Below are 25,038 nucleotides of genomic sequence, written 5' to 3'. Positions count from 1 at the left end.
TTAACGTAGGGCAGCAGCTGGCTTTGGGCTCTCACACAGGTCCCGGGAACAGTGCGTGTGACATTCACAGAGGGGTTCAAGTGTGGGTGGGGTTCTGGGTGGGAGCTGAGGACCTGGCCCTCCCTAGAAGACACTTGGGGCTTGCTGTGGAGGTAGAAAGACGTGCAGCAGGCAGGGTGAGCAGCCCTGAGGGCAGAGGAACCTGGCTGGTCCACACCTCTGCTGATCACAGGTAGAAAAGCCTGGGTATTGCCGATTTGGTTTGGAGAATCATACCCATCAGAACTGTCAAATGCCCACAGGACGCGGGAATGGAGTCCACAGGCTTTTAAAAGAAAACCAACCATGAGACTGAAAGTAACCAAAATGCAACATGGCATGGTGGCCGGTGATGGGCACCGAGGTTCTGAGAAATGGAGGCTGGCCACAGGTGCCAAGAGAATGTGTGGTAAGGGAGGGACACACGATCTTAGTTCCTATGTGGTGGCAGCCCCCGAGGGCAGAGTGAATTCTGGAGAGCTGAAGCACAAAGGCAGGCAGCTAATGGTCAACCAAGGCCCAGCCCCGTGTGAGCCCTGGGCAAGCTGCGGGTCATCTCAGGATCGGGACGTAACAGGATTTATAAAATGATAAAAAAGCCCATATTTTCAAAGATATAATTTATAGAATATTCTGTACAAAGGCAGTCTTTAAAAGGGACTCTGTTCTCAGAAGAAGTCCGCAGCCGTTGGCCTTCTCTTTTGAGTGGCGGCCAGCGGCTTCTTGGTTTCCAGGGGAGTGCTGGCGGGAGAGCTGGTGGGGGTCTTCAGCACTCCATGGAGGGGTCTCTGCTCAGGGTTGAAGGCCACTCGGGAGAGGCCTGTGGGGCTGACCAGGATACTCTTGTCCGTCTTCTTGAATTCTGTCCCAAAGGAAGGTTAGGCCATGTTAACCAGGTGATGCCTGTCCTTCAACCTGCCTTGGGCTGCTGGGTGGTCTTCCTGCAGGCCCTGAGGACGCAGAGGCAGCAAGGTGCTCCAGTGCCAGGCAGCTGCCAAGGGAGCTCTGGGGGAGGCGGCTGGAATGCTGGGCAGTAGGTGCCTCTGGGAGAAGCACAGCTGCGGGTACAGGAGCAGCCCTCCTCCCCACTCCACAGACCAGGCTGGGTCACAAGGCAGGCACGCGTACTTGTGGCCATAAGAGGCAGGTCCTTTTATTCTTTCTTTTTGGTACTGGGAGTTGAACCAAGAGGCGCCTGACCACTGAGCTATATCCCCAGTCCGTTTATTTTTGAGACAGAGTCCCCCCCTAAGTTGCCCACGCTGGGCTTGAACTTGTGACTCTCCTGCCTCTGTGTAGCTGGGATTGTAAGCGTGTATGAGCCACTATGTGCATTTCATGATCAACTTTTTAAAACATGGTTTTGGCTGTGGTGCAGCTCAGTGGCAGAGCACTTGCCTATCACACAGGAGGCCAGGCTCCAGTCCCAACAGTGCAAAACCGAACACCACAAAAGACTTGCAGCCAGCAAGGCGGGGCCATCCCTCCTCCCTCTCCCAGTCTGAGTAGGACCCGGCAGTCGGCCTCTTGTCCCGCCTGCGCCCTAGCACTTGGCAGCCCTGAAGGTGAGGGGCACAAAGTGGGTGTTGGCAGAGGTGAGGATGGGCCTCCACCTCAGCCCCAGCCCTATCTTCAGGGGACCCTGGGCTGGCTCCAGCTGTGCCGTCCCGAAGAAATGTCTCCGAGAGGAGGCCCCGACTTACCCGCGGTGGTATTTCTGCTCAAGCCAAAGGTGACTTTCTTGCCGCTGCTGGTTGTTCTGTCCAGCTGCAGGAGAACAAAAGCCACACTGTGCTGCCGCGGGTGCCGCCTCCTTGAATGAGCTCTTTGGGGCTCATCCAGGAGGGAGGCCCCAGCCTGTCTGCAGAGACCAGAGGGCCAGCAGCACCACAGCCCACATCGACACCTGCTCTGTGTCTGCAGACCCTGCCACCACTCATCCTGGCTTGGACCACTCTCTCCCAGCACACAGCTTGCCCAGCTGGAGGACGGTCACCTGGCTCAGTCCTGGCCACAAGGCAGTGCTCCCAGGGAAGGAAGCAGAACAAGATCAGGACATCTGAAGTCTGTGAGATACATGTTTGAGACCCCCACCTGTTTTGTCCCAGAGTTTGTAATTTTTAATTTGCAGATTACACAAAATCAATTAGAATAGACCTACAATGGAATCTAACGACATTGGGCAATGAATGCAAATTATCTAACTTCTATTCCTGAGAACTTTAGATCATCAAAATTAATGACATTCTTTCCTACTTGAGAAACTCCTAGAGGCTGCTCCATTCTGATTGTGAAGCACTGCCTCAAAGCCTTCCTAGAACCCAGCCTCCATGTTTCTCCTCCGTTCCCATCTCCCTATGCTCGTGTCAGGCTCCACTCATGAGGAGCATTGCGGCAGCACGCTCATCCCACTGGCACCTGAGCCCTGGCTGTGACCTCTCAGTGTGCTTCCAGACCCCAAAACCACCAGCTGAGGACACATGCCCCAAGGAGGCGCACCTGGACGGCTCGCTCTGCAGGGCGAGGGGCAGCACTGCTCTTGGCTTTTCTGAAGAAGAGGGGCTTTGGTAAGAAGTGGGTGTCAAACTTCACAAAATCCTTTTCTGTCCTCAGTGGCTGCTTCTTCAAAGGGGCAACAGTCCTGCTGCTTCCCTAAGGTGCAAGGGGCAAGAGGTCAAGGGGGGTGGGTCACACCAGAGAGCCACCTGTGAGGCCCTACACACAGGATGTGACTTAGGCCAGCAAGGCAAGAGCTCTTGGAACAGACTCATGTCAGTGTGCCAAGAGCCCTTCTGCCAGCACAGGAGACCTCACATGCAGGCCACAGCTCACCTTGGCACCACGCCACTAGGGGACAGAAATCTCTTCTCAGCAACTAAACCCACTTGTTCATCTGCATATCTAAACCCAAATTCTGGGCAGAGTGCTTGTCCTTCAGAGTTTACCTGCTAAACAGCAACTCGGTCTCTAACTTGGGACCAAAATGTCATGTGGTTGCAGGTCTGGCATGGAGGGCAGGCAGTGCCAGCACTGGCTCTGCAGGTCCCCACAGGCATTATAGGACTCCCTGGGGTGGCTGTAGCCAGCAACCCACTGGCAGAGGCCTAGTTTGGCCCAGGGTAGGCGAAGCCCAGCATAGTGGGTGCCACAGGGTGGTTTTGGCATTGGTATTCCTGACTTGAAGTCGGCTGTCTTCCCTCAGCAGACCCAGCAGACGTGGGCCCCGTGAGCTCCTCACTTCTGCTGGCACAGGCCCTGGGAATTACTTAGCAACTGTGCAATCCTAAAACTGGTTGCTAAGGGTGTAAGCCACACAATGTCTGGGCTGTTCCTGGAGAAGGCGGGTGGCACAGCTCAAGTAGGCAAAGGGCACGCTACCACTTGGGCAAGCCTGCACTACGAAGAGACTCCAGTCCAGCTCAAGCCCTGCTGTCTCTCTGAGGCGTCTTACCGACCACAAACTCACTCCCTCACCTGGCCACTGAGGAGGCCTCAGTGTCATGACACTGCCATGCCATGGGTCTAAAGGCTTGTGCTAAAAGCTTAATAGGCCTTTCCTCTGAAGGGCCAGGGAGCAAATATTTTCTGATATGGACCATTAGATCTGTCACACCACTTAATTCTGTCACTGTGGAGTGAAAGTGACTGCAGACATGAATAGCACAGCTGTCCCCACAAAACCACATGTCCACCCTCGCGTGGAAGCACAGTGTGCACCAAGAGACAGGGTAAGGGCAGGCCCACAGCCGGGCCCCTCCTCTAGACCTGACTCAAAAGATCAGCAGAGAGAAAGTTCCTCTCACGGAAAACCTAATACATGTAGGAGAACTCTGGGTTCCCTCCTTTGCCAGAGGCCCCAGATGGACCAGCTGGATGAAGAACCAAGCCCGGCACTGGAAGGAGACCTGCACCTGCCTGTGAGCACTCAGGGCAGTAGGGCTCACTCAGGGGGTCTCCCAGCCCCATGCCCACCTTTCCCTCACCTTGGAGCGTGTGGCCTGGGTGGAGGTGGTAGCCGGGAAATACCTGCACTTGCCACTTGGACAGGCACCTGTCATTTGCTTGGGTGAGGAATGTTATAAATCACAGCGCCTTCTAAGCAGGTCTGACCATGCCCAGCAACCCCCAATCCCTGCCACAAGGGGGAGCAGGGCTCCTCAGTGTACACTCTGAGGGCCTCGGCACCCCTGCCTCGGGCCCTGCCCACCTTACCAGAGCTTGGAGCTGTCTAACTCTGGATCCCAGTATTCCGTTGTATTCTATCAAGCTTGACATTTCTTTCATCTTCTTCCTCTTTTTCAAAATTGTCTTCTGACTGGACAGACTATAGAGGTCAAGGCTGCTGGGCTCTGCCTTCTTTTTCTGTGGCCTCCTGCACTGGGGCAAGGTGGTCTGACCACTGCCATTGACAGGGTGCACTCCAAGCTTCCTCTTCCTTTTTGGGACTTGGGTTCCATCTGTTGGGGAGCCTCTGGCAGCAGGTCCATGAGGATGGCTGCTGCCAGGGCCACTCTGGGCCTTGTCCTCCAGAGGCAGCTCTGTGGGGTCCCGGATCTCTCCCTGTGCGCCCAGGCTCTTCCTCTTCAGCTGATTCTTCCTGCCACGTGTGGGGACGGAGGCGGGGTGCTCCGAGCTGCTCTCCTCCCTGGTGCTGGACTCGGCCGCTCGCACTTGGGGGACCTGCCTCTGAGCAGGCTCAGGCTCCCCGCCCCTGCTCTGTGCTGAGGGTGAGGCTGTGTCCCTCAGGTCCAGAGTCTCAGGCTGGGGGTGGCTCCTCTTCTTTTTTTTCCTTTTTCTTTTCTGAATGCGGCCTTCACTGTCCTTTTCCTCAGCAAGAAAGACTCTGTTTCCTGTAAAGACAGACAGCAGTAAAAAAGCTCCCCAGGGCTGGGGACAGCCTTGCCTGACTGGACTGGCACCCAGGGCCTCAAGTATACAAGGCCAGCTCTCTGTCACTGAGCCACACCCCAGGCTGTGCGTGGGTCCTGTGACATCTACTTCTAGAAGAGTTCTGACCTCCTGGGTGCACCTGGTGCCTCCACAGGCTTGTCTCCTTCTCCCCTTGCAGCTGTGACTGCAAGCCTCCCCATCCCTTTCACTGGAAGGGGACTGAAGGAGCCAGGCTTCTAATAATGTGATGGCCGTAAGGTAGAAGCCACCATGAAAGCCCTACTCCAAGGCCGAGGCAGGAGTCTAGAGAAACCCTGGCACATCCCTGCTCCACAGGGCAGAGGCTCTAGTCTCCACATCTTGTCCTCGTTTTCCTTCCCCTGAAGATGCGGCCACAAGTGGAGGAGTTGAGCTGGTGCCCTGGTTCCATAGAAAACAACAAAACGTGGGGAAAAAACTGTTTATGCTTTAGCCATTTAAAATGGACACTCTGCCAGGCACAGTGGCACCTGCCTGCAATCCCAGCAGCTCAGGAGGCTAAGGCAGGAATAAAAGCTCAAAGCTAGTCTTGGCAACTCAGTGAGGCCCTGACCCAAAATAGAAAATAAAAAGATCTGGGGTTGTGGCTCATTGGTTAAGCACCCAGCGTTTAATCCCTGGAACCAAAACAAAAACAACAATAAGAAAAAGGGGGGAAAAAAAAAGAAAGAAAGAAAGAAAAAGAAAGAAACACACACCAAAATGAAACTTTCTGCTGTGCCCATGATTTGTGTGCTATCTCAAGTTCTCTGGACCTCAACAGCGCACCCACTCCACCACCCTCAGCCCGGTGTGCCCTGCTCTGAAGCCCTCCAGCTCACCTGTTTCCTTCTCCAAGTCAGCTTTCTCTAAGAGCTTACGTCTTTTTTTCTTATGTCTTCTTTGACTGAGAGCTTGATCACCTTCATCAGCAGCAATGTCCTCAGGAAAACTGAGTTGAGATATACCACCTGCGAGACACCAGAGCCACCTCTCAGCTTCCTGAGGTCTTCTGCCCTGGAGTCTTGGAGCTGGCCCCTGCCCAAGCTAGCCAGATGAGACTTTAAATCTTGATGTCTGCCTCATCTCCACCACCCTAAACCTGGAAGCCGCTGACACAGTAAGTACACACTTAATAAAGCTTTGTGGATTTTTATCAACCGTGGGTAACCCTCTGTGGCTCAGTCCTGGGGGCTGGACTGGGCCAGGCAGTCTCCTGACTCCACTTGCTCTTGGCTTTCCCCAATTCCAAGCGTCCAGTGGATGAGGGAGGCTTGGGTTCATCACTCATCCAGAGGTAACCCACAGCACAGCAGCTTTCCCTTGGGGACAAAAGGTCATAATAGCATAGTAAAGGGATCCAGAGGCAGACTTCCTTCTTCATGAAGGACCAACTGGAATCTCCCTAGCCCAACAGAAATCTGCCTGGTCAAAACATAATAAAAACCCAAACAAGGGGCAGCCTGCTCCCTGGCATTTATTTATGGGGTGCCCAGGGCAAGGTGGGCAGGTTATAAAGGGTGCTACACTTGCATTCCTGGCCTCTGTGTCAAGTGCTCCAGGAAGAACACAGGTCAGGGCTACCAGCTCCCAAGAGCTTTCAATAAGTGCCCTGTCCAACCCCTATCCCAATGCCTGGCAGAGATGTTCAAGAAGAACATCCTGAATTACTATGCGGACTCTCCTCACCTTCAGAAAGGCCTTGGAACCTGAAAGAGAACACAAAAGTTCATAGAGAAACACTTCCTTCTGTCTTGCACAGACTCATGCATTGAACTCATAACACAGGCAGGCTTCAGCTACTCTTAGCCCACTCCCTTCTCCAGCAGGGGGCCAAAGAGGAATCCCAGAACATGTGTCCAGACAAGGGAGAGACCCGGACAAAATCACCCTTGATCACCATGCACATCAAGGACAGTGTCTGTCTTGCAAGTGCTCTACCCCTGAGCTACATCTCCAGCCCTTTTTGTATTTTATTTTGAGACAGGGTCTTGCAAGGTTGCTCAGTCTGGCCCACACATGAGATCTTCCCACCTCAGCCTCTCAAGTGGCTGGGATTAAAGATGTACACCACAGTGCCCAACTGAAACCCAATTTTCCCTCACTTGTTTCTGAAGGTAAAAGAACTTAAATCTCTAATTATGTTTAACTGTCCCATGGAGATATGCCAAGTGGTGTTCTTATACAATTTTGGTGCATTAGAACAAGAAAGTCAGGGCTGAGCGCTGATGCTGTGGCCTTCAGTCACCCAGCTATACAACGGGGCAAGTTATAGAAGCTACCTTCTGGGGGTCTTTTTTTTTTAGAGAGAGAGAGAGAGAATATTTTAATATTTATTTTTTAGTTTTCGGCAGACACAACATCTTTGTTTGTATGTGGTGCTGAGGATCGAACCCGGGCCACACGCATGCCAGGCGAGCGCGCTACCGCTTGAGCCACATCACCAGCCCCTGGGGGTCTTTTTAACATGGAAAAAGAAACGACAGTGCTCACATCAGTGCCCACACTATAGAGTGTGATCAGACAGTTGTTACTTGTCTTGGGTCATAATGTGCCACGGGCTCCATGGTGCATGACTGACATGCCTCTGTGCACTGACACCAACCACTAAATCAGTGCACCATGTTGGCCTAACCCCTGGAGGAGAAGGCAAGGGAGGCGACCCCCACCCATCTTAGCACAGCAACGTAGGACTCTTGGACAGCATTTGACTTCAGTCTCTTCACCCATGACTTACAGACACCAGCAGTCTTCTTTTTACATTGATGCTGTTATAAAACAGTGAAAAGCCAGGTGTGGTGGCACATCCCACTGCTTAGGAGGCTGAGGCAGGAGGACCACAAGTTCCAGGCCAACCTCAGCATCTTAGCGAGGCCCTGTCTCATGTAGCTCATACCACAAAACAAAACAAAACAAAAACAGCAAAAAGACATGAGCATGGCTGCATCTGAAGAATAGAACTCGAGGGGCAAGAGCCAGCTGTTTTCATTAGGTCTTCAGTTTATGTGTTTATTACATTGCTGGGGCTGGGGCTCAGCGATAGAGCCCTAGCCTAGCACGTGCGAGGTGCTGGGTTTGATCCTCAGCACCACATAAAAGTAAACAAACGAAATAAAATAAAGATATTGTGCCATCTACTATAACAACGATAACAACAACAAAAACCCCCCAAACCCCAAAGGACACAAAGTGATCACGATGACAGCTGCCTGTGTCACAAGACTCAAAGGAGCCCACCCGACCACTTACTTTTTGATGAGTTTGTAGAGACGTTTCCGGTTGAAGGGAGGAATGTTTTTCTTATGGGTTATTTCCAAGAGTCGGTCCGCAACAGCCTTATAGTCAAACTACATCACAAAACAACAGCCTTATAGCAAAGCCACATGCTTGACTTTGGAAGTTCACATCTTCCAATAAGACCCCTAGGCACCAGAGAAAGGCTCTGCAATCTTGTGCTGAGGCAGGGACCAGGGTGGGAACCATCTTTGAAAGTCACCTCCCAGCTATCTTTCATCTAGGAGAAGCCAGGCAGTGAGCATTCCATACCCCCTTTAAACTGTGAGATAAGGCACATCACCAAATTCTCCTAGATGTGCTTCTTTTTAAGTTTAATCTAGATTTCTAATCTGTACTTGGTAGAACAATAAAATCTTATTCGAAAAGGACTGCTGGAGCTGGCTCTGTAGATCTTAGCAATTAAAATGGGGACCGAGAGCTTTCAAAATTCCACACTACTTAAACTAGTCTTCAGTAAGCTCATTCTAAGGAAGGGAACTTCAGTGACAGACGTGATTAAGAGCTTCACACGCCAGGCTCTACAGCATGATTAGCTTTGACCCTAATTCTCTTGCCAGGCCACGCAGTAAGTCTATATTCTATAAAAAGCAAACACCCACCTGGAGAAGTAGCCCCATGTCCTCCAAGGTACCACAGTCCTTTCTTCCTCTTTTATCACTGATTCCATCTCTCCTGGAGGGGCATTTGCTCAGTGCTGTCAAAATACACCCAAGGTCAAGATTCTTGATATGTCAGATATGCAGTATGATGCTTCCCCAGGAGCAGTGTTTACCCAGATGAAAACAAATGTTTCTTCTCAGAGACAACCCTGCACCTGCACTTGATAATCTCCCAAAGGGGTTTGGGTCATTTGGTCCTGGGAAGAGCACGAACCCTGGAGGAAGCACACTGCTCCTGGCCCTCCTCCTTGTGGTGACACCACAGACAAACCCACATAAGTTGCTGCTACCTCCACTTCCCTGCCATAGGCTGTCCTGGCTACTGCCTGTGGCTGAGGGGAAGGGAAGCTCTTGAGGCACTCAGGCAGATGGACCACAGCTCTGTGCTGCTCTTGACTGTGAGGAGGTGAATGGACTTGAGAGTCTGTGGTCAGTTCTAGGTGGAAATCTGTTCTACAGCTTCAGAAGCTTTTACCTTACATGCGGGATCAGATGCATTTCAGATTTAGGAGCTTTCTGGATTTTGAAACATTTGCACAGACGGAACTGCTGAATATTCCTAATCCAAAAGTCTGAGATGCTCCAGAATTTGAAACTTTTTGAGTGTCACATTGATGCTTCAAAAGTTTCAGATTTGAGAACATATTGGATGAGGGATGCTCAATCTGTACTAGATTGGCAATTTTTCCTGAGGCCACACTAGGACTTGCTCAATCCTGCCACCTGGGCTACTAACACTCCAGTCTATCCTTGTTTTTTGATATTGGGGCACTCCAGGGGCACTTAAACACCGAGACACATCTCAGCCACCCCACCCCCCTTTTTGGTGGTGGTGGAGATTGAACCCAGGGCCTTTTGCATGTGAGACAAGCACTCCACCAACTGAGCTATATCCCCAGCCCCCACATCCCCAGCCTTAAAAAATTTTTTTTGATACCAGGGGTTGAACTCAGGGGCACTCAACCACTGAGTTACATCCCCAGCCCCATTTTGCATTTTATTTAGAGACAGGATCTCACTGAGTTGCTCAAAACCTCACCATTTTTGAGGCTGGCTTTGAACTCACGATCCTCCGGCCTAAGTCTCTTGAGTTGCTGGGGTTACCGATGTGCACCTTCCAGATCTTTTTTTTTTTTTTTTAAAAGAGATTCCTTTTTTTTTTTTTTTTTAAATGGGCCTTTATTTTGTCCATTTATTTATACACAGTGCTGAGAATCAAACCTCACATATGCTAGGCAACTACTCTGCCACTGAGTCACAACCCCAGCTCCCCTTCCAGATTTTTTTAAGGCAAATATAATATTGATTTTCCACAACAAATATTGGTCTTTAAAAAAAAATAATATTGAGCCTCCTTTGCTAGGGGACGGAACACAGGACCTTGAGCATGCTAGAAGTGTTCTACCACTAGGCTGTACCTTTAGCCCCCAAATTTCCTTCTTTTATTGGTGCATTATAGCTATACATAATAGTGAGATCTACTGTTACATGTTTGTACATGCACACAATCTAACAATATAATTTGGCCAATATCATTCCCCAACATTTCCACTTCCTTCCCTGCCGCTCATCCCTGAACTTCTGCTTCTCAATGGCAACATGCATTTCAAAAGGTGGCAAACTCTAGGGTTGGGGCTGTAGCTTAGTGGCCAAGCACTTGCCTAGCATGTGTGAGGCACTGGGTTTAATCCTCAGCACCACATAAAAATAAAATAAAGACATTGTGTTCACCTACAACTAAAAAATAAATGGGGGAAAAAAAAAGGTGGTGAACTCTGACCTAACCATTTACTTCACACCACTGTGGGGGTTTTGATGGCCCACAACCTCAGAACCTCAGGACACAGAACAGTATAAGAGCAGTGTCAGTCCACAGTGAGCATCTAAACATCTAAAGACAGGAAATAAGAGCTGCTAGAAGGGGAGCACATTTCTGACCACCTGCAGAGCTCTGCGGAGGAGGCTATAGCAGACAAGTGTCCACACCAGGGTGTTCAGACACATCAAATGAAACAGAACCAATGAGAAGACCCCAACATATGAGCAAGGACAATGATGGAGCCCTCACAGAACTCAGCTCCCAGAAGATACAAAAGGTGTGGGCTTGGGGCTCCCCAGGTCCCCAATGGGAGCAAGTGTCTTCACGCTCCCGACTCTCTGACTCTCTTTCTAGGGAGGGGTCTGGGCAGAGCCATATTCCATGAGCCAACTCTGTATTATCTTCACTAAGAAGCCACCAAGTGTTTTATTATTTATTTTTTTTGTACTGGGAATTGAACCCAGGGGCACTTAACCACGGAGCCACATCCCCAAGCCCTTTTTATATTTTATTTAGAGACAGGGTCTCACTAAGTTGCTTAGGGCCTTGCTAAATTGCTGAGGCTGGCTTTGAACTTGTAATCCTCCTGCCTCAGCCTCCAGAGCTGTTGGGATTACAGGTGTGCACCACTGAGCCTGGTTAGCAAGTATTTAAGAAATGTTTGCTTGATGAGAATTAAAAACAACAACAGAACCCCCAAAGACGGAAGAAAGACCACTATAGGAAGTCTCACCTGTCTTCTTTCTGCTAACTACTTTTTTCCAAGTTGCCTCGTTTTCAAAAGTCTCCTCTTCAGAGAGGTCACCATCACCCACTTTGGTTTTCTGTTCCTCCACTGTGTCTTCAGGTACAAGAGGAGACTGATCTACAATGACTTCAAAAACACCCCTAGCTATAGTCTGTACCAGTGTGTGGCTGAGGGCAGAAGCACAGCGGAGAGAACGCAATTAAAACACACCATCTGGACCTTGCACAAGAGGAGTGCAGCAGATGAACAGCAGAGCAGCACTGTGCGGCACCTGTGGGGCCACTACCAGCGGTCAGCAGGCACCTGTGAGGAGCCACCCACATGCCATGGGATGGTAGGCCATGAATGCACAGTGGGCAGAACTCCAGGAACAAGCGGGTCAAACCCTGAAGCAGGAATCCAAATTCCTGCTTCAAAGGCCTCATTAATGCGAATCAATACTGCGCATTCTTTGCTCTGGACATTCATCCTAGCTGTCCTGCACCCTGCCTCAGAACAGGATCCCACCCACCTCTGAGTATCCACCAAAGCAGTACAAACACGTGATGAGCCACTTACTCCTTGGTCTTGGCAGCAATTTTGCAGAATGGGTCAATAAACTTGAGGTTCTGATCTGCCAAAAGCTGTAATTTAGACATTAAATAAGAAAAAAAGATTGAAATAAAACAAAACAAAACTCCAGCCCCCTTTCCTTCCTGACATACTGGAAAGGGAACCGTTCTGTGCATCTGCAGCGAGAGATGCAGTGATTCCTGTCTTCCAGCCCCAGATGTGCTACGCCACAGAGGCCTGGTAGGCTCAAAGTCACAGCCATTCTCCAACCTTCTGGGTACCTTAGTACAGTAACACCAAGCACCACTAGCCCAGCCAGCACTATCCTGCAATACACAGGCTTTCTCCCTACAAGAAGTTCTACGTGGGTACTACCCCAAAGTGTGAGATGAAGGCTTTCTTATTCTTTTTTTTGGTACCAGAGAGTGAACCCAGGGGCGCTTAACTACCAAGCAACATCCCCAGTCCTTTTTGTATTTTATTTAGAGACAGGGTCTTGCTGAATTGCTTAGGGCCTTGTAAGTTACTGAGGCTGGCTTTGAACTTTTGCTCCTCCTGCCTCAGCCTCCCAAGCTGCTGGGATTACAGGTGTGAGCAACTGTGTCCGGCTACGGTTTCTTTTAACAATGACAATGACGACGACGACGACAACAACAACGACAACAACAAAATCTCTACAGAACATTTGTAAAAGAAAAAAATCAAAATTGTTCATCTTCTCAATGTTAGATAATTATCTATATACTAAAAATACACTTCATACCATTTGTATATGTTATGGTTTGGGTGTGAAGTGTCCCCCAGAGCTAATGTGAGAAAATGCAAGAAGATGCTGAGAAGAATTAGTTGGATTACAAGAGCCTTAACCCAATCGATGAATTCATTACCTGATGAGATTAATTAAATGGTAACTGAGGGAAGGTGGGGTATGGCTAGAGGGGATGGGACACTGGGGGCCTGGCTTTGTAGGATATATTTTGTTTTTGGAGAGTAGTCTTTTTCTCTGCTTTCTGATCATCATGTGAGCTGCTTCCCTCTGCCACTCTCTCCTGCCATGATGTTCAGCCTCACCTCGAGGCCTGAAGAATGGAGTCAGCCTTCTTTGGACTAAGACCTCTGAAACTGCGAACCCTAAATAAACTTTTCTCCCCCTAGAATTGTTCTGGTCAGATCCTTTAGTCACAGTGGTGAAAGAGCTGACTAAAACATGCTTTGTCTGTTGCCTTTTCCCCCTGGTGCTTTGAAAATCCTCACTATATCCTGAGGATTTCTCCTCATTCCTGAATTCTCTGAAGGGTATTTTTAACTGTTTCTTTTCCTTTCTGTCTCTTTTTTTGCCATCAGGAATTGAACCAAGGGGTGCTGAACCACTGAACCATATCCCCAGTCCTTTTTACTTTATTTCTTAAAAATTGAGACAGGGTCTTGTTAAGTTGCTTAGGGCCTCTCACTAAGTTGCTGAGGCTGGCCCTGAACTTGTGATCCTCCTGTCTTAGCCTCCTAAGCTGCTGGATTACAGGCGTGTGCCACCATGCGCAGCTCTCAAGAGTCTTGCTATATTGGTCCTGAAATCCAGGGCTCAAATGACCCTCCTGCCTCAGGCTCCAGAGTCACTGGGATCACAGGCACGTAACACTGTGCCTGGCTCACTTCTGTTATACGAACAGGACTGCCACACGCATCCTGGTGCACATTCCCTGTGGGGAATGACTCGGAGAGGCTGGACCCACTCTGCTACTAATGTCACTGGTATCAAGTGCCAAGGGGCGGCACTTTGCAGACAACTCTTCCGAGCACCTGTGGTCTTGTCACACTGCTGCCAGCATGCCCAACTGTTTCTTACCTCTTTTCCTCCCACTTTGGATAGTTCGTCCAAATAAATATCGATGAAATGGAACCTCACTCCATCAGGAGACTGGCTCTCAGGACACAGGATCTCCTTCATCAGAACATCCAAAAAAAGCTTGATTCGGCTAAAGAAAAAAAAAAAAACCAAACCATATAATTCTTTTAACGACAGCATGCCAACACTCTCATCCCCAAGAGAAAACAAAATTACTTAGGTGAGAACTCATACTGCATAACAATAAAGACAAGGCCAAGGAAGATGTCCAGGGAAGGCAACCACTAAACCAGCATGAAGTATTGCCCGCCACACCTGCCAGGTGCTTTGTGCCTTCACAGGGCTTGGACCCCTCCCTGAGGAAGGACGCCTTGCTCCTCACATCACTCTAGGGCATGACTGTACACCAGACAATTCAGGAGTTCTGATCAACTGAAAAGCTTTAGAAAGCACCCTATTATCTTACAAGTGTTTTCTGGTGTCACTGAAGATCAGCCAGGCCTTGTGTGTACCAAGTGTGCTACTGCTGAGGTAACCCCCGGGCTTTCTTCACTGGTCTCGAGGGTCACCAAATGCTAACTCAAAATGTTCACCAACCTTTCCTCCCAGCCATTCCGTTTCAGAACTTCAAAAGACTGCCTCAGGACCAGGCGAATCAGCTAAAGAGACAATTTTTGTTACAAAAGGCAAAGAAATGTTAATCAGTTTGGCAGAATAAGGATATCAAATGAAATTGGTGCATTGTCTGGATCCGAAAAACAAAACAATATCCATAATAAATATAATGATATATTTTGTTCACTAATGATCCCCAAGTGCTTCCTTGACAGCTAGAAGAGCTGCAGAGAACCTTCTATAAATACCCGATGCTGCTCTACTTCAGACAAGCGCTCCACTGTTTATTAATAATTTTTTTCCCCCCCACAGCACTAGTGATCAAACCCAGGTCCTTGTGCACAGTGGGCAAGTGCCTGGCCACTGAGCTAAACCCTAACTCCCCTCTATTGGTTTTATGATGCAGAACATTCTTTTTGCACAGGAGCCTTTTCTTCTCAGTACTGGGGAATGAACCCAGGGCCTTGTGCATGATAGGCAAGTGCTCTACCACTGAGCTACATGCCCAGACTATTTTGAGACACTGTCTCTCCAAGTTGCTGAGGTGGGCCTTGAATGTCTGATCATCCTGGCTCAGCCTCCTAGGCAGCTGGGATCACAGGCTTGTGCCACTGCACCTGGCTGCACATGAAGTCTTAAAGTTAACGTGGACAAAGGCATGCTGACCTTACCATGTAGTATTTGTCCAGGCGCAGCTTGTCTATTCCCTTCCATTCTCGATTCATGGTTTGCCAGAAGGTCTGAATGAACAGGTGCTCTGCAGGGAAACAAGAGGCTCTGAGAGCTCGGTTCCCATGTTAGGGTAGACCACATAGTAAGAAAAGAGTGAGGAGAAACTAGGTTATTTACTTGTCTCAAAAATTCTTGTGAAGTTAAACAATCTGGTCAATAACTGAATACACTTGATAATTTCCTTTACATTAAGATAAATAGATTAAAATACCAGGAGGCTAGTGATACCTCCCTACCAGAGCATTCTCTGGAGCACCTTACCTACTGAAAAGCCACGTTTATATAAAATCCAAATTCCCTGATCCACACTGCAGGCCCTTTCTATGGCACCCTTTAAAACACACACTCATCCTGATGAGCACTCACACGATCCTCGTAGGCTCCACTTTCCGTCTGTGCTAGGTATCATTTGGGAAAGCTTTAGCACAGGGCACTCGAGTCCTCTCTTCTGAGCCTTGATGCTAGCACGTTCCCACTGGAAACTCTTGCTGGTTTCTTTCTTGGATTTACTACTTTTCAGAGTAAAATTCTTTCTTAATACATCAAGCCTATACTATGCATGATTCAATTTCCTTCACTGTGAGCTGAACCCAGAACCACTGCAGTTTCTCAAGCCACTGTGAAGGTTTTGCTCTGGGGCGTGCTAAGCAGAACACACTGTCATCCTTTCTTCCTTTATAAATAATTCAAGTCTGTCTCAGCAATCTTAATTTTCCCTCTGTCTTCTTTTTGGTAGAGAAGTTTCCTTGTAGTTTGCTACCAGTGTTGTCCTCTATCTAACCTTGGGGAGCATGCACCTGCCAGAGGTGACCAAACAAGCTGGAGTGTGAATGGACAGCTGTGAGAGTGCCCAAGTGACTCAGAACCTGGCTGAGGCGCTAGTCTTTGCGTGTCCATTGACTGTACACAAGGTGCCCCCATACTGTCTTAGAAGTTGCTACCTCCGTCTGCAAGCTTTTAAAACAAGAAAGGCTTGTTGCCTGATGCCCATATAACATAGCACCAGGCTCATGTTAAACCAATGCCCTGGGAAATGGGGACTCTGAAGGAAGGAAAAGAAACAACACTGACTAGGTTTCCCAGGCAAATTACCAAATGTGATGAACAAGGAAGTTTTGAAAGTCATGAAAACATCAGGACTTACGAGCCTCTGAGCTGTTAACAACATGGATGAGTTGGGAAATAGAGTTCGCTAGCTCCTCCTGCAAAGGTGGGGTTGGGGAGAAACATCGGGGTTATTACGTGTTGTACCACCAAGGCAGCACTGTGGCCTGCATCCTCCTCCCACCCTGCTGGCGGGAAAGCCTGTGCCTCCTGCTCTAGTGGCTGCCACCAAAGGGGTGAGGCTGTGAGCACCTGGTGTCTCCAAGCGTGAGACCTCAACTGTGCTGACTTCATGTGTGTGTGGGAACAGGCTATGCTGTGGGTTTGAAAGCATGTAGTAAGCTGTTCAACGACCCACCAAAGGCCCACGCTAGCTGTCAATCCCTGGCTTTAAAACTGCAATCAAGCTGAGATTGTATCAAAATCTTTAAATGCTGTGAAAGACAGAAAACACAGGGTCCCCTCCCTGGGGGCTGAACACTGGGGTTCTCACTCCAGAGACCTAATTTGTGGGACAAAAAAGTCTGGCGAGGCCAGAGTAGGTTGGAAAATAAAGGTTAGATAGGACCCTCCTAGGGTCCGCTCTGCCAGGAGTGCCCTCTGAAGACATGCTCGCCAAAGCACAGCAGGGCCTGTTTCGGGAGAGCGCAGTGGGCGCGACCTGTGGAGAAGCCTGCCTGGCAGCAAGCCTTCTGTCCACGAGGTCCCTGGGCATGAATGGTCCTCAGTGATACTGCTCACACTTCACCTAATTTTCCTTCCTTTTAAAATGGACTCCAGACTTGAAAATGTTGTTGTTTGTTGGTTCTTTCTTCACTAAAGCTGCTGGTTGTTACTTTTGAATGAATTTAAAAATGTTTTGTCCTGCTAACCTACTCAAAATATGCTGAGTAGAGTGAATATGAGAATCCAGACAAGCTGATACCCGGCATGGGTGCAGTGGCAGGGCTGCACGGAGGAGCCCAGCAGGAAACTGTGCAGGAGGACCTGACAACAAAGGCTTGCACATTTCCGCCACCAGAGGCGCATCTGCTTTCAGAAGGCAGTTTTCTATGAGCATTCTCTAACTGTAGCACTGGCGGTGGGGCCGAGTGTACTCCACAGATGGGCACCAAGGCTCACACAACACACTTGGTGAGTGGCGCAGTTTCCATGGTTAGTGGTTAGAGAGGCTTTAGCCACAAGGGCCTGGTCACATGCTCTGTGAAGGACGGAAGGCGAACAGGTAGCTACCTTATCCCCAATACCAGCCACACGGTGGCAGAGGCAGGCGTGGAGCCTACACCTCGCAGTTTCTTAAGATTAGTGCTTCCTATCACACATTTTTGTCTACAAGGAGTAAACTCGAGAGAGAAGAAACAGAAACTTTAAAACACATAATGCAAAACCTACCATGGAATCTATGAAATGATGACAGAAGTTTACGACTTAGAATATCCATTGTATTTGAAAGATGATTAACCTAAAAGCTGGTGCAGCATCCCTTTCTGTTCAGACGAGCTGAGAAACCGGCTCCTGGAGGCACTCATTCCCAATCTGCTTAGGTATGCCAGGGCACTGACTGAGGGTCAAGATCAAGTCTCTCTTAGCCAGCGTGCCAAAGGTCCAGGAACACGACAAAGGGGCTGTGTTACCTGCAGAAGGGGTTCGTCCTGCACCCACATGCAGTAGAAGAGTCCTTTCCATATTTTTAGGAGTTCTTCTTGGCTGAAACCTCCTGCAGGGCAAAAGAGCACGCGCGCGTGCGCACACACACACACACACAAAAAAAAAAACAACAAAAATCTTATTTTAGAGTCTATGTATTTCCTTTCTTAAAGCCTAAAAGGGCCACAGTAGTGGTGAAAACATTACCACACGCTTCTAATTCTCTTCCAACCCTAAGCCTTGTTTCTTAAATTTGAACGACAGGTTTCCTATGTTACAATGAACACATGAACCGCACAGATAGTTCAGCCTTGGAGAGGGAGCTATGATGACAAGTCCTCAACAGTCAAGAAACACAAGGAAGCACTTGTGATCACAACAAAATCAACCCCCGGGGCTGAGGGTGCAGCTCAGGGGTACAGTGCCTGCCGGGTTTGATTCTGAGGTCCTGGGTTTGATCTCCAGCACAACCAACTCCGTCCAAACCAAAACCAGACAGAGCCCATGAGGTGGCCATTTACAGAATCAGCACCCGCCTCAAGCACTGCCTGCTTAGTACTGCAAATCTGACAAATGATGCAGGATTACCAGTCACACTAAGTCTAGCAATTGGCAGACCCACTGAAGAACAGAAAGCCAGACAGGCTGAGGATGCAGGGGCTCTCAATAACAGACCCGAAAGTCAAAGGACTAGGAAAGATCCTGTGGATCGAACCCAGTACCTCATGCATGCTAGGCAAGCACTATGTCTCTCAGCCACAACCCCAGCCCAGTACCCCTTAATTTTAAGGATCCTACCGTGAGGTTAAATGCAGCTGTCCCTAGTCTCCTTCCCCGGGACAGCTGTTGCTTGCTGGGCAATTTTAGCTGATATTGAGTGTAGCCCTGGGTTGGCCTTATTCTCCCTCTAGCTCCTCAGAGGCCCCACCTCTGCTTTGCTACGTAGGAATGAACCACCAGGCTCCTTCAGCCTGTAACCAACCCAGGAGCCATGAAACATTCTGAGCCACACAAGGAATCAGAAATGAGAGGCAGGTGCCCACTCCTGGATCTCAAGACCATGGGCCAGAGAACCAATATCCTTAAGTTTCCATGTGCTACAAATGGTTTTCACTGATATCTTACTAGGAATAATGGGGACAATCTTTGGGAGTAGCAGACTGGGATATAATAGATGAATGTAAAAAGTAGCATGGATTTGGAATCGGTGTGATTGCAACACTTCAGAGATAATGATGGACTGATATTTGGTGTATTCAAAATGAGTTTACTCCATTTTATACATTTTATTAAAAATAAAAATTTCCTCACATCAATAATTTTAAGATGATCTTGATTCTTTTTTTTTTTTTTTGAGGAGAGAGAGAATTTTTTAGTATTTATTTTTTAGTTTTCGGCGGACACAACATCTTTGTTTGTATTTGGTGCTGAGGATCGAATCTGGGCCGCACGCATGCCAGGCGAGCGCGCTACCGCTTGAGCCATATCCCCAGCCCCTTGATTCTTTAAAAAAAAAAAAAAAAAAAAATTTAGATATTGATGGACTTTTATTTTACTCACTTATTTATATGCAGTGCTGAGAATCAAACCCAGTATCTCACATGTACTAGGCAAGTGCTCTAGCACCGAGCTCTAGCCCCAGCCCTGGTCTTGATTCTTTTGTGACAGTTTCCCACTTAACATCAAAATATCAGAAACTATAGTGAAATTCAAGTACATGCCCTTCAAGAGCTACACAAAAGAGGTAAAGGCCGGTTTTCCTCCCTTCTGTTACAAATGAGTCACATGTAGGGATCTTTATTTTATTTTTATGTGGTGCTGAGAATCGAACCCAATGCCTCATGCATGCTAGGCGAGTGCACTACCACTTGAGCCACATCCTCAGCCCACATGTAGGGATCTTACATCAACAACATAAAATCCACCAGAGCCCAGCCAACTGTAGTGGTAACAGTAACATTTTTTATTTAAAAAAAAAAATTCTTTTTGAGACATGGTTTCACTCAGTTTCTTCTTCTTTTTTAAAGAGTGAGAGAGAGAGAACTTTTTTTAAACATTTATTTATTTATTTATTTTAAGTTTTCGGCGGGCACAACATCTTTGTTTGTATGTGGTGCTGAGGATTGAACCCAGGCCGCACGTATGCCAGGCGAGCGCGCTACCACTGAAGCCACATCCCCAGCCCAACATTTTTTATTTTTGATCAAATTCAAAGACTGCTTAAGTCCCTAGTGAACTAGTGGACCTGAGCAAGGATCATGACTGCTAAAACATTAGGCAAAATGCACTGAGGAACTTAAAACAAAACCTGAGCTGTGTTAAACCTACCTAGTAACACCAGCTTATAGAAAATCCAGGGGGTAGAGGAACAAGTTAAAGATGACCTTGTGATGTAGTTGGCAAAACCTCAAATGTGTGAGTCTACAGGACAAATGACCAGTCCTCCAACAAATAAACTGTATGGAAAAAAAAGATGTGTAAGACCTGTTGGAATTAGCAGACATCAGTCAAATGCAACAGGTGAGTCTTATTTGGATTCTGATTTGTCATAAAAATCAGCAGACTGGGTATTACATGCTATTAAGGATGTTTTTAAGGTATGAGGAGGGTACTCTGGCTATGAGTCCTTATCTTTCAGACATATATGTTGAGGTGTCTGGAAATGGAGTGAGATGCCTGGGCTCTGGTTCACAAGAACTTAGAGGGAAGGAGGAAAGGGCAGACAATCTGGCTGGGCACTGGCAAATGCCAAAGCAGAGAAATGAGGACATTTGGACTAGGGTTGTAGCTCAGTGGTATAGAGCGCTTGCCTAGCATGTGTGAGGCACTGGGTTCGATTCTCAGCACCACATATAAATAAATAAAATACAGGTATTGTGTCCATCTACAACTTAAAAAAAAAAATGAGAACACTTTTTATGTTTGAAATATTCCTTAACAAAAAGACAAAAAGGATGCCATAAATGTTAAAGAACTTACAAGCAAAGAGGATTAAAGGAGCTGGGTTACTGTGAGGCCAGGGCCTGGCACTCTGGGTTTTTGTGGCTGGTTCTGAAGTAGATGCACGGTTATTTCCTGCCCAATTTCAGGGCAGGGATATGGAGGGGGCAGAGGTTGGTGGGGTTCACCCTACACAGAGGGGAGGAAGAAGCAGTAGGGGCTTAAGTCAGATTAGCAGGAATTCTCTGGGCCAGGGGACTGCTCAACAGCAAATGGCCCTCTGCTCAGGCTCCAGGAAGTCTCTCTTCCACTAGGCTTGGAGCACACAAGCGTTTCCTGTGCTCAGCCACCCTCAAAAGAAGACAGCCTGCCTGAGAGTGGAGTCTCCCCAGGGAGCAGAGTCTCAGTGGAGAAACATGGGGCTCTGGTGCCACTGGCTGGCTGCAAGAAGCTGCTCTTCAATTTCCACTTAAAGCTAGTGTGGCTTGGAGGTTCTGGTGATTGGCAACTGAAGAGTCCTAGTAAAAACACATTTTTATTACAAAACATTCACACACTACCAAAGTTACATAGTCAAGAGTGCCTTGTTCACGGCCTCCCAAATCCCGTTTCCTCTCCATAGAGGCCACTGCTATCTGCCTTCTGTTTCTAGATCTTTCCTATGCATGTGCAGAACAGTTACTTGTATTGTGGAAAAGCATGGCTACGTGTTAGAACGTAAGTATGACATTCTTCTGTATTCTGGCTTTTCTTACTTAAAGCTGCTTGGTGTATGTTTATCTCTAGATAGTTCTCAAACCAATGGTAAGCAATAATGGGGTACACTCAATATCACAGGCAAAGGAACAATACGATGTGCTACAGAGACCTATATGGAAAAACAGAAGATTCTAACAAAGCCAAAATAACAGCAGAGCCCAGACAGTGGGCAGGTATGTGAAAGCACATTCTGACTCATCTCTCCTGAAGGAGGCCACAAAGTACAGCAGAGACCCAACAGTTGGGCAGGCCCCAACTGCTGTGTACAAGAGCATAGTAACAGAAAACTGTCCACTGACCTTTGGGACTTAGTCTCCTTACTGTACCAGGCATATGGTCAGGGTCAAAATGAAAGGCACATCAGAGAAGCATGTTGTGAGTGAAGCATGTTCAACAGCGGGGTGTGGTTCTGATCAACTCACTGTTCAGCCATAGTTATCCAAGTGTGCCACCATGCCCATCTAGGTTTAGTTATTTTATTTTTTTGGTACTAGGGATTGAACCCAGAGGTGCTTTACCACTGACATTCCCAACCCTTTTTATTTTTTATTTTATTTTATTTTTTAAGAGAGAGGGAGAGAGAAGGAGAATTTTTTAATATTTATTTTTTAGTATTTGGCGGACACAACATCTTTGTTTGTATGTGGTGCTGAGGATCGAACCCAGGCCGCATGCATGCCAGGCAAGTGCGCCACCACTTGAGCCACATCCCCAGCCCAACCCTTTTTATTTTGAAACAGGGTTTTGCCAAGTTGCTTGGGCCCGCTTAGTTGCTTAGCCTGGCTTCAAACTTGTGATCCTCTTGCCTCAGCCTCCCAAGCTGCTGGGATTATTTGTGTGTGCCATTGTGCCTGGCTAGGTAGTTATTTTAAAACAAATCAGGTGAACATGAAAGTGAGCCATGCAGACACAGGATATAATGAATAGTAACACTATTTTCCCCAGGACACAAGCACAGAAGCCATTTATGATAGGAGCAGTGTCACACTAACTTAGCCCAGGGTCAAAACAACTCCTACTCATCAAGACTTCAGGTAGAGAGTTGCCTCATCACCATTAATAAATCTAAGACCACTTACCCCAGACACACTGTTGTTTTCTATGTCTCCAAAGAAAGCAATGATGTGAATGAAACCATCACAGGTTGATTCAAATGCTAAGATGTACCTCAATTTTGGGGCAGAAAATTTTATGTGGGTGCAGTACTAGGAACTGAACCCATGCTCTATGACTGAGCTACTTCCTCAGCTACTTTTTTTTTTTTTTTTTAATCTTTTGAGATGGGGATCTCACCAAGTTGCTGAGGCTGGTCTTGAACTTTTGATCCTCCTGACTCAGACTCCTGAGTAGCTGGGATGACAGGCACACACAATCCTGTCTGGCAGATGTTAACATTTTAAAGTTGCAGAATTGATAAGACAGATAGGGATTGCTGGGCGTAGTGTTGCATGCCTGTAATCTCAGTGATTCAGGAGGTCAAGACAAAAAAGACAGGTAGGGATTGACTGTTTAGTTCAGTGCCAAGAATAGGGTACATAATAATAGCACACACCTGGTGCTTCTCAAATGTTTTCTGAATATAGGAATTAATGACTAAATCACAACAAATGAGTTGTTATGAACCAAAACCATGATCACTTCATGTGAGTGAGGACTCACATTTAAAGCACAAGAGCAATATTGTTTTAAGTGGTACAAAGATTTCCAACTTGTTTTAAAGATTATAGAGCTATTTATTTATGTTGGTGAAAGTTAAAATACTTCCTAACAAGATGCAAAAAGATCCTGAGCCTGTCAATGAGAGTCAAATGTTGGGCTAAGCTATTTCCAAACTTGTGTTTCTATTTTGATGGAGCTTAGCTGTGGAAGAGACCTTGGTTTTTCTCCTCTATTTTGCTAAGACATCTACTGTAGTTATTTTTGAAGGCCGATTATACCAAATGCAATGTGCATATAGTGATGAACACAAGTAACTGGGTGTGATGGGTGCTAAGGAGGCAGGAACCCAGGACATTGGTGTCAGGCTACCTTAGCCTGATGCCAAATTTGAAGTTCTAGGCCTGTTCACAAAGTGGTGTGAGCAAGAGGCTGTCTGGATGTCTCAGGTCCATATGTACCACACCTGTCTTTGTTCTTGTCCACAGCCAGGACCTCATAAGTTGGATATGCCCCCACTTCAAGCTATGAAAACAGATGGAAGCTTACTGTATTTGGGGGAAGAATGGCACATCAACAGATAATTAAGAAGCAATATATCTAAATGCTACAATAGACAGCAGTGTTTAGTGGTGCTTAGAACCCTACAAGAGTGGGGGCAAGAGGGAGGAAGTGATATTGAACTGAATGGGAATGGAGAAGAGGTAGGCTTCTCTGCAGAGTGAGCAGGAGGCAGACAAGCAGCACTAAGTTTTGGGGGACTTTGGGCACTGAGTATGAGGTGCTAGTGGGACAACCATGCAGAGTGCTGGGCTAGCAGTTTAGGTTTAAGAGGCATTGGATTACAGATATGTGAAACCAGGAGAGTAAACTAACGGAGATTCCAAACAGATGTCAGGAATTCCGATCCACTCCTTAGACTTCCCACCAAAGCTTAATTTTTCTTTTCTTTCTTATTTGGGATATGTGTGTGTGTTTTGTGTGAGTAACGGGTGTGGGGAGTAATGCTCTTTTAAGCAATTTCAACTGTGCTATTATCAGCAGTAACTAAGCCCAACTTTAGCCACCTCGATGCAACATAAGCAGGCCTCCATCGCCCATTGCAGTCCATACCTTAAGTGCTCACTCAAGGGTCCCCAGAACCTTTTAGTCGGGTAAATAACACTTCCCCGCATTCCACCGCCTGCTTTCCAGCTGCACCTCGGGAGCCCTCCAGCCGCGCTTACGGTCTCCGCGCCCGTCTCGGGCCGCGCAGCTCCTGCCCTGCAGGCGCCGTGCTGGGCGCACAGCCCGCGGCCCGCGCTCGCTAGCGCACTCCATCTGGCCACTTCCCGCCCGCGCGCCTCCAGGCCGGGCCCGGCTTCTCCCGGCAACCAACCGCGATGTCCAGCCACCAGCCCCGGGCCAGTTCTCGGCTCCGCCGCTGACCTTCGGCACACCACCGGACTTGGCCGTTCCCGCCCAGCACGGCCCAGGCACAGCACGCGGATGGCTCGCCGCTTGCCCTGGCGACCGCGACGCCGGCCATGTGGCGCGGCGGACCCCGTGGACGCCCACCTGTCTCGCTCTGCGTCTTCACGCTGAGGTACTGGCGCAGCTTCCTCACCGCGCGGTCGCGGACGCCCTTCTCGCTGGACGCCAGCCGCTGAGCAAACTGGACCTCGGCGGGCTGCACGGCGGGGGCCATCGCGGCCGCCTGAGCCACCCCGCCGAGCGCCGC

The 25,038-nt window shown here is 48.2% G+C and overlaps 1 protein-coding gene across 7 annotated transcripts; it reads right to left on the bottom strand.

Moving 5' to 3' along the window:
* Window positions 1-642: 642 nt before the first annotated feature.
* Rrp1b (ribosomal RNA processing 1B) lies at window positions 643-25,038 on the bottom strand. 7 transcript variants are annotated; one of them, XM_046438957.2, is made up of 16 exons: window positions 24,876-25,038; window positions 17,951-18,033; window positions 16,357-16,414; window positions 15,152-15,237; window positions 14,463-14,524; window positions 13,866-13,995; window positions 12,029-12,093; window positions 11,456-11,637; window positions 8,844-8,938; window positions 8,197-8,294; window positions 6,637-6,656; window positions 5,790-5,918; window positions 4,252-4,889; window positions 2,539-2,691; window positions 1,743-1,806; window positions 643-901 (listed from the first exon to the last, which is right to left on the bottom strand). In XM_046438957.2, the coding sequence occupies exons 1-16, from the start codon at window positions 25,003-25,005 to the stop codon at window positions 708-710; spliced, it is 2,187 nt and encodes a 728-aa protein (XP_046294913.1). In that variant the 5' UTR covers window positions 25,006-25,038; the 3' UTR covers window positions 643-707. The 7 variants fall into 7 exon arrangements, with proteins under 7 accessions (XP_046294913.1, XP_046294915.1, XP_046294918.1 ...); XM_046438959.2 differs by lacking the exon at window positions 24,876-25,038 and adding an exon at window positions 20,292-20,419; XM_046438958.2 differs by having other exon boundaries at window positions 893-989.

Source organism: Marmota monax, unplaced genomic scaffold, assembly GCF_021218885.2.
Source record: "Marmota monax isolate L192 unplaced genomic scaffold, Marmota_monax_Labrador192_F-V1.1 WCK01_AAM20220418_F8-fsc00125, whole genome shotgun sequence".
In the NCBI taxonomy this organism is placed as follows: Eukaryota; Metazoa; Chordata; class Mammalia; order Rodentia; family Sciuridae; genus Marmota; species Marmota monax.
Note: the sequence above shows the minus strand (reverse complement) of the source record. Positions and strands in the feature narration are given on the sequence as shown.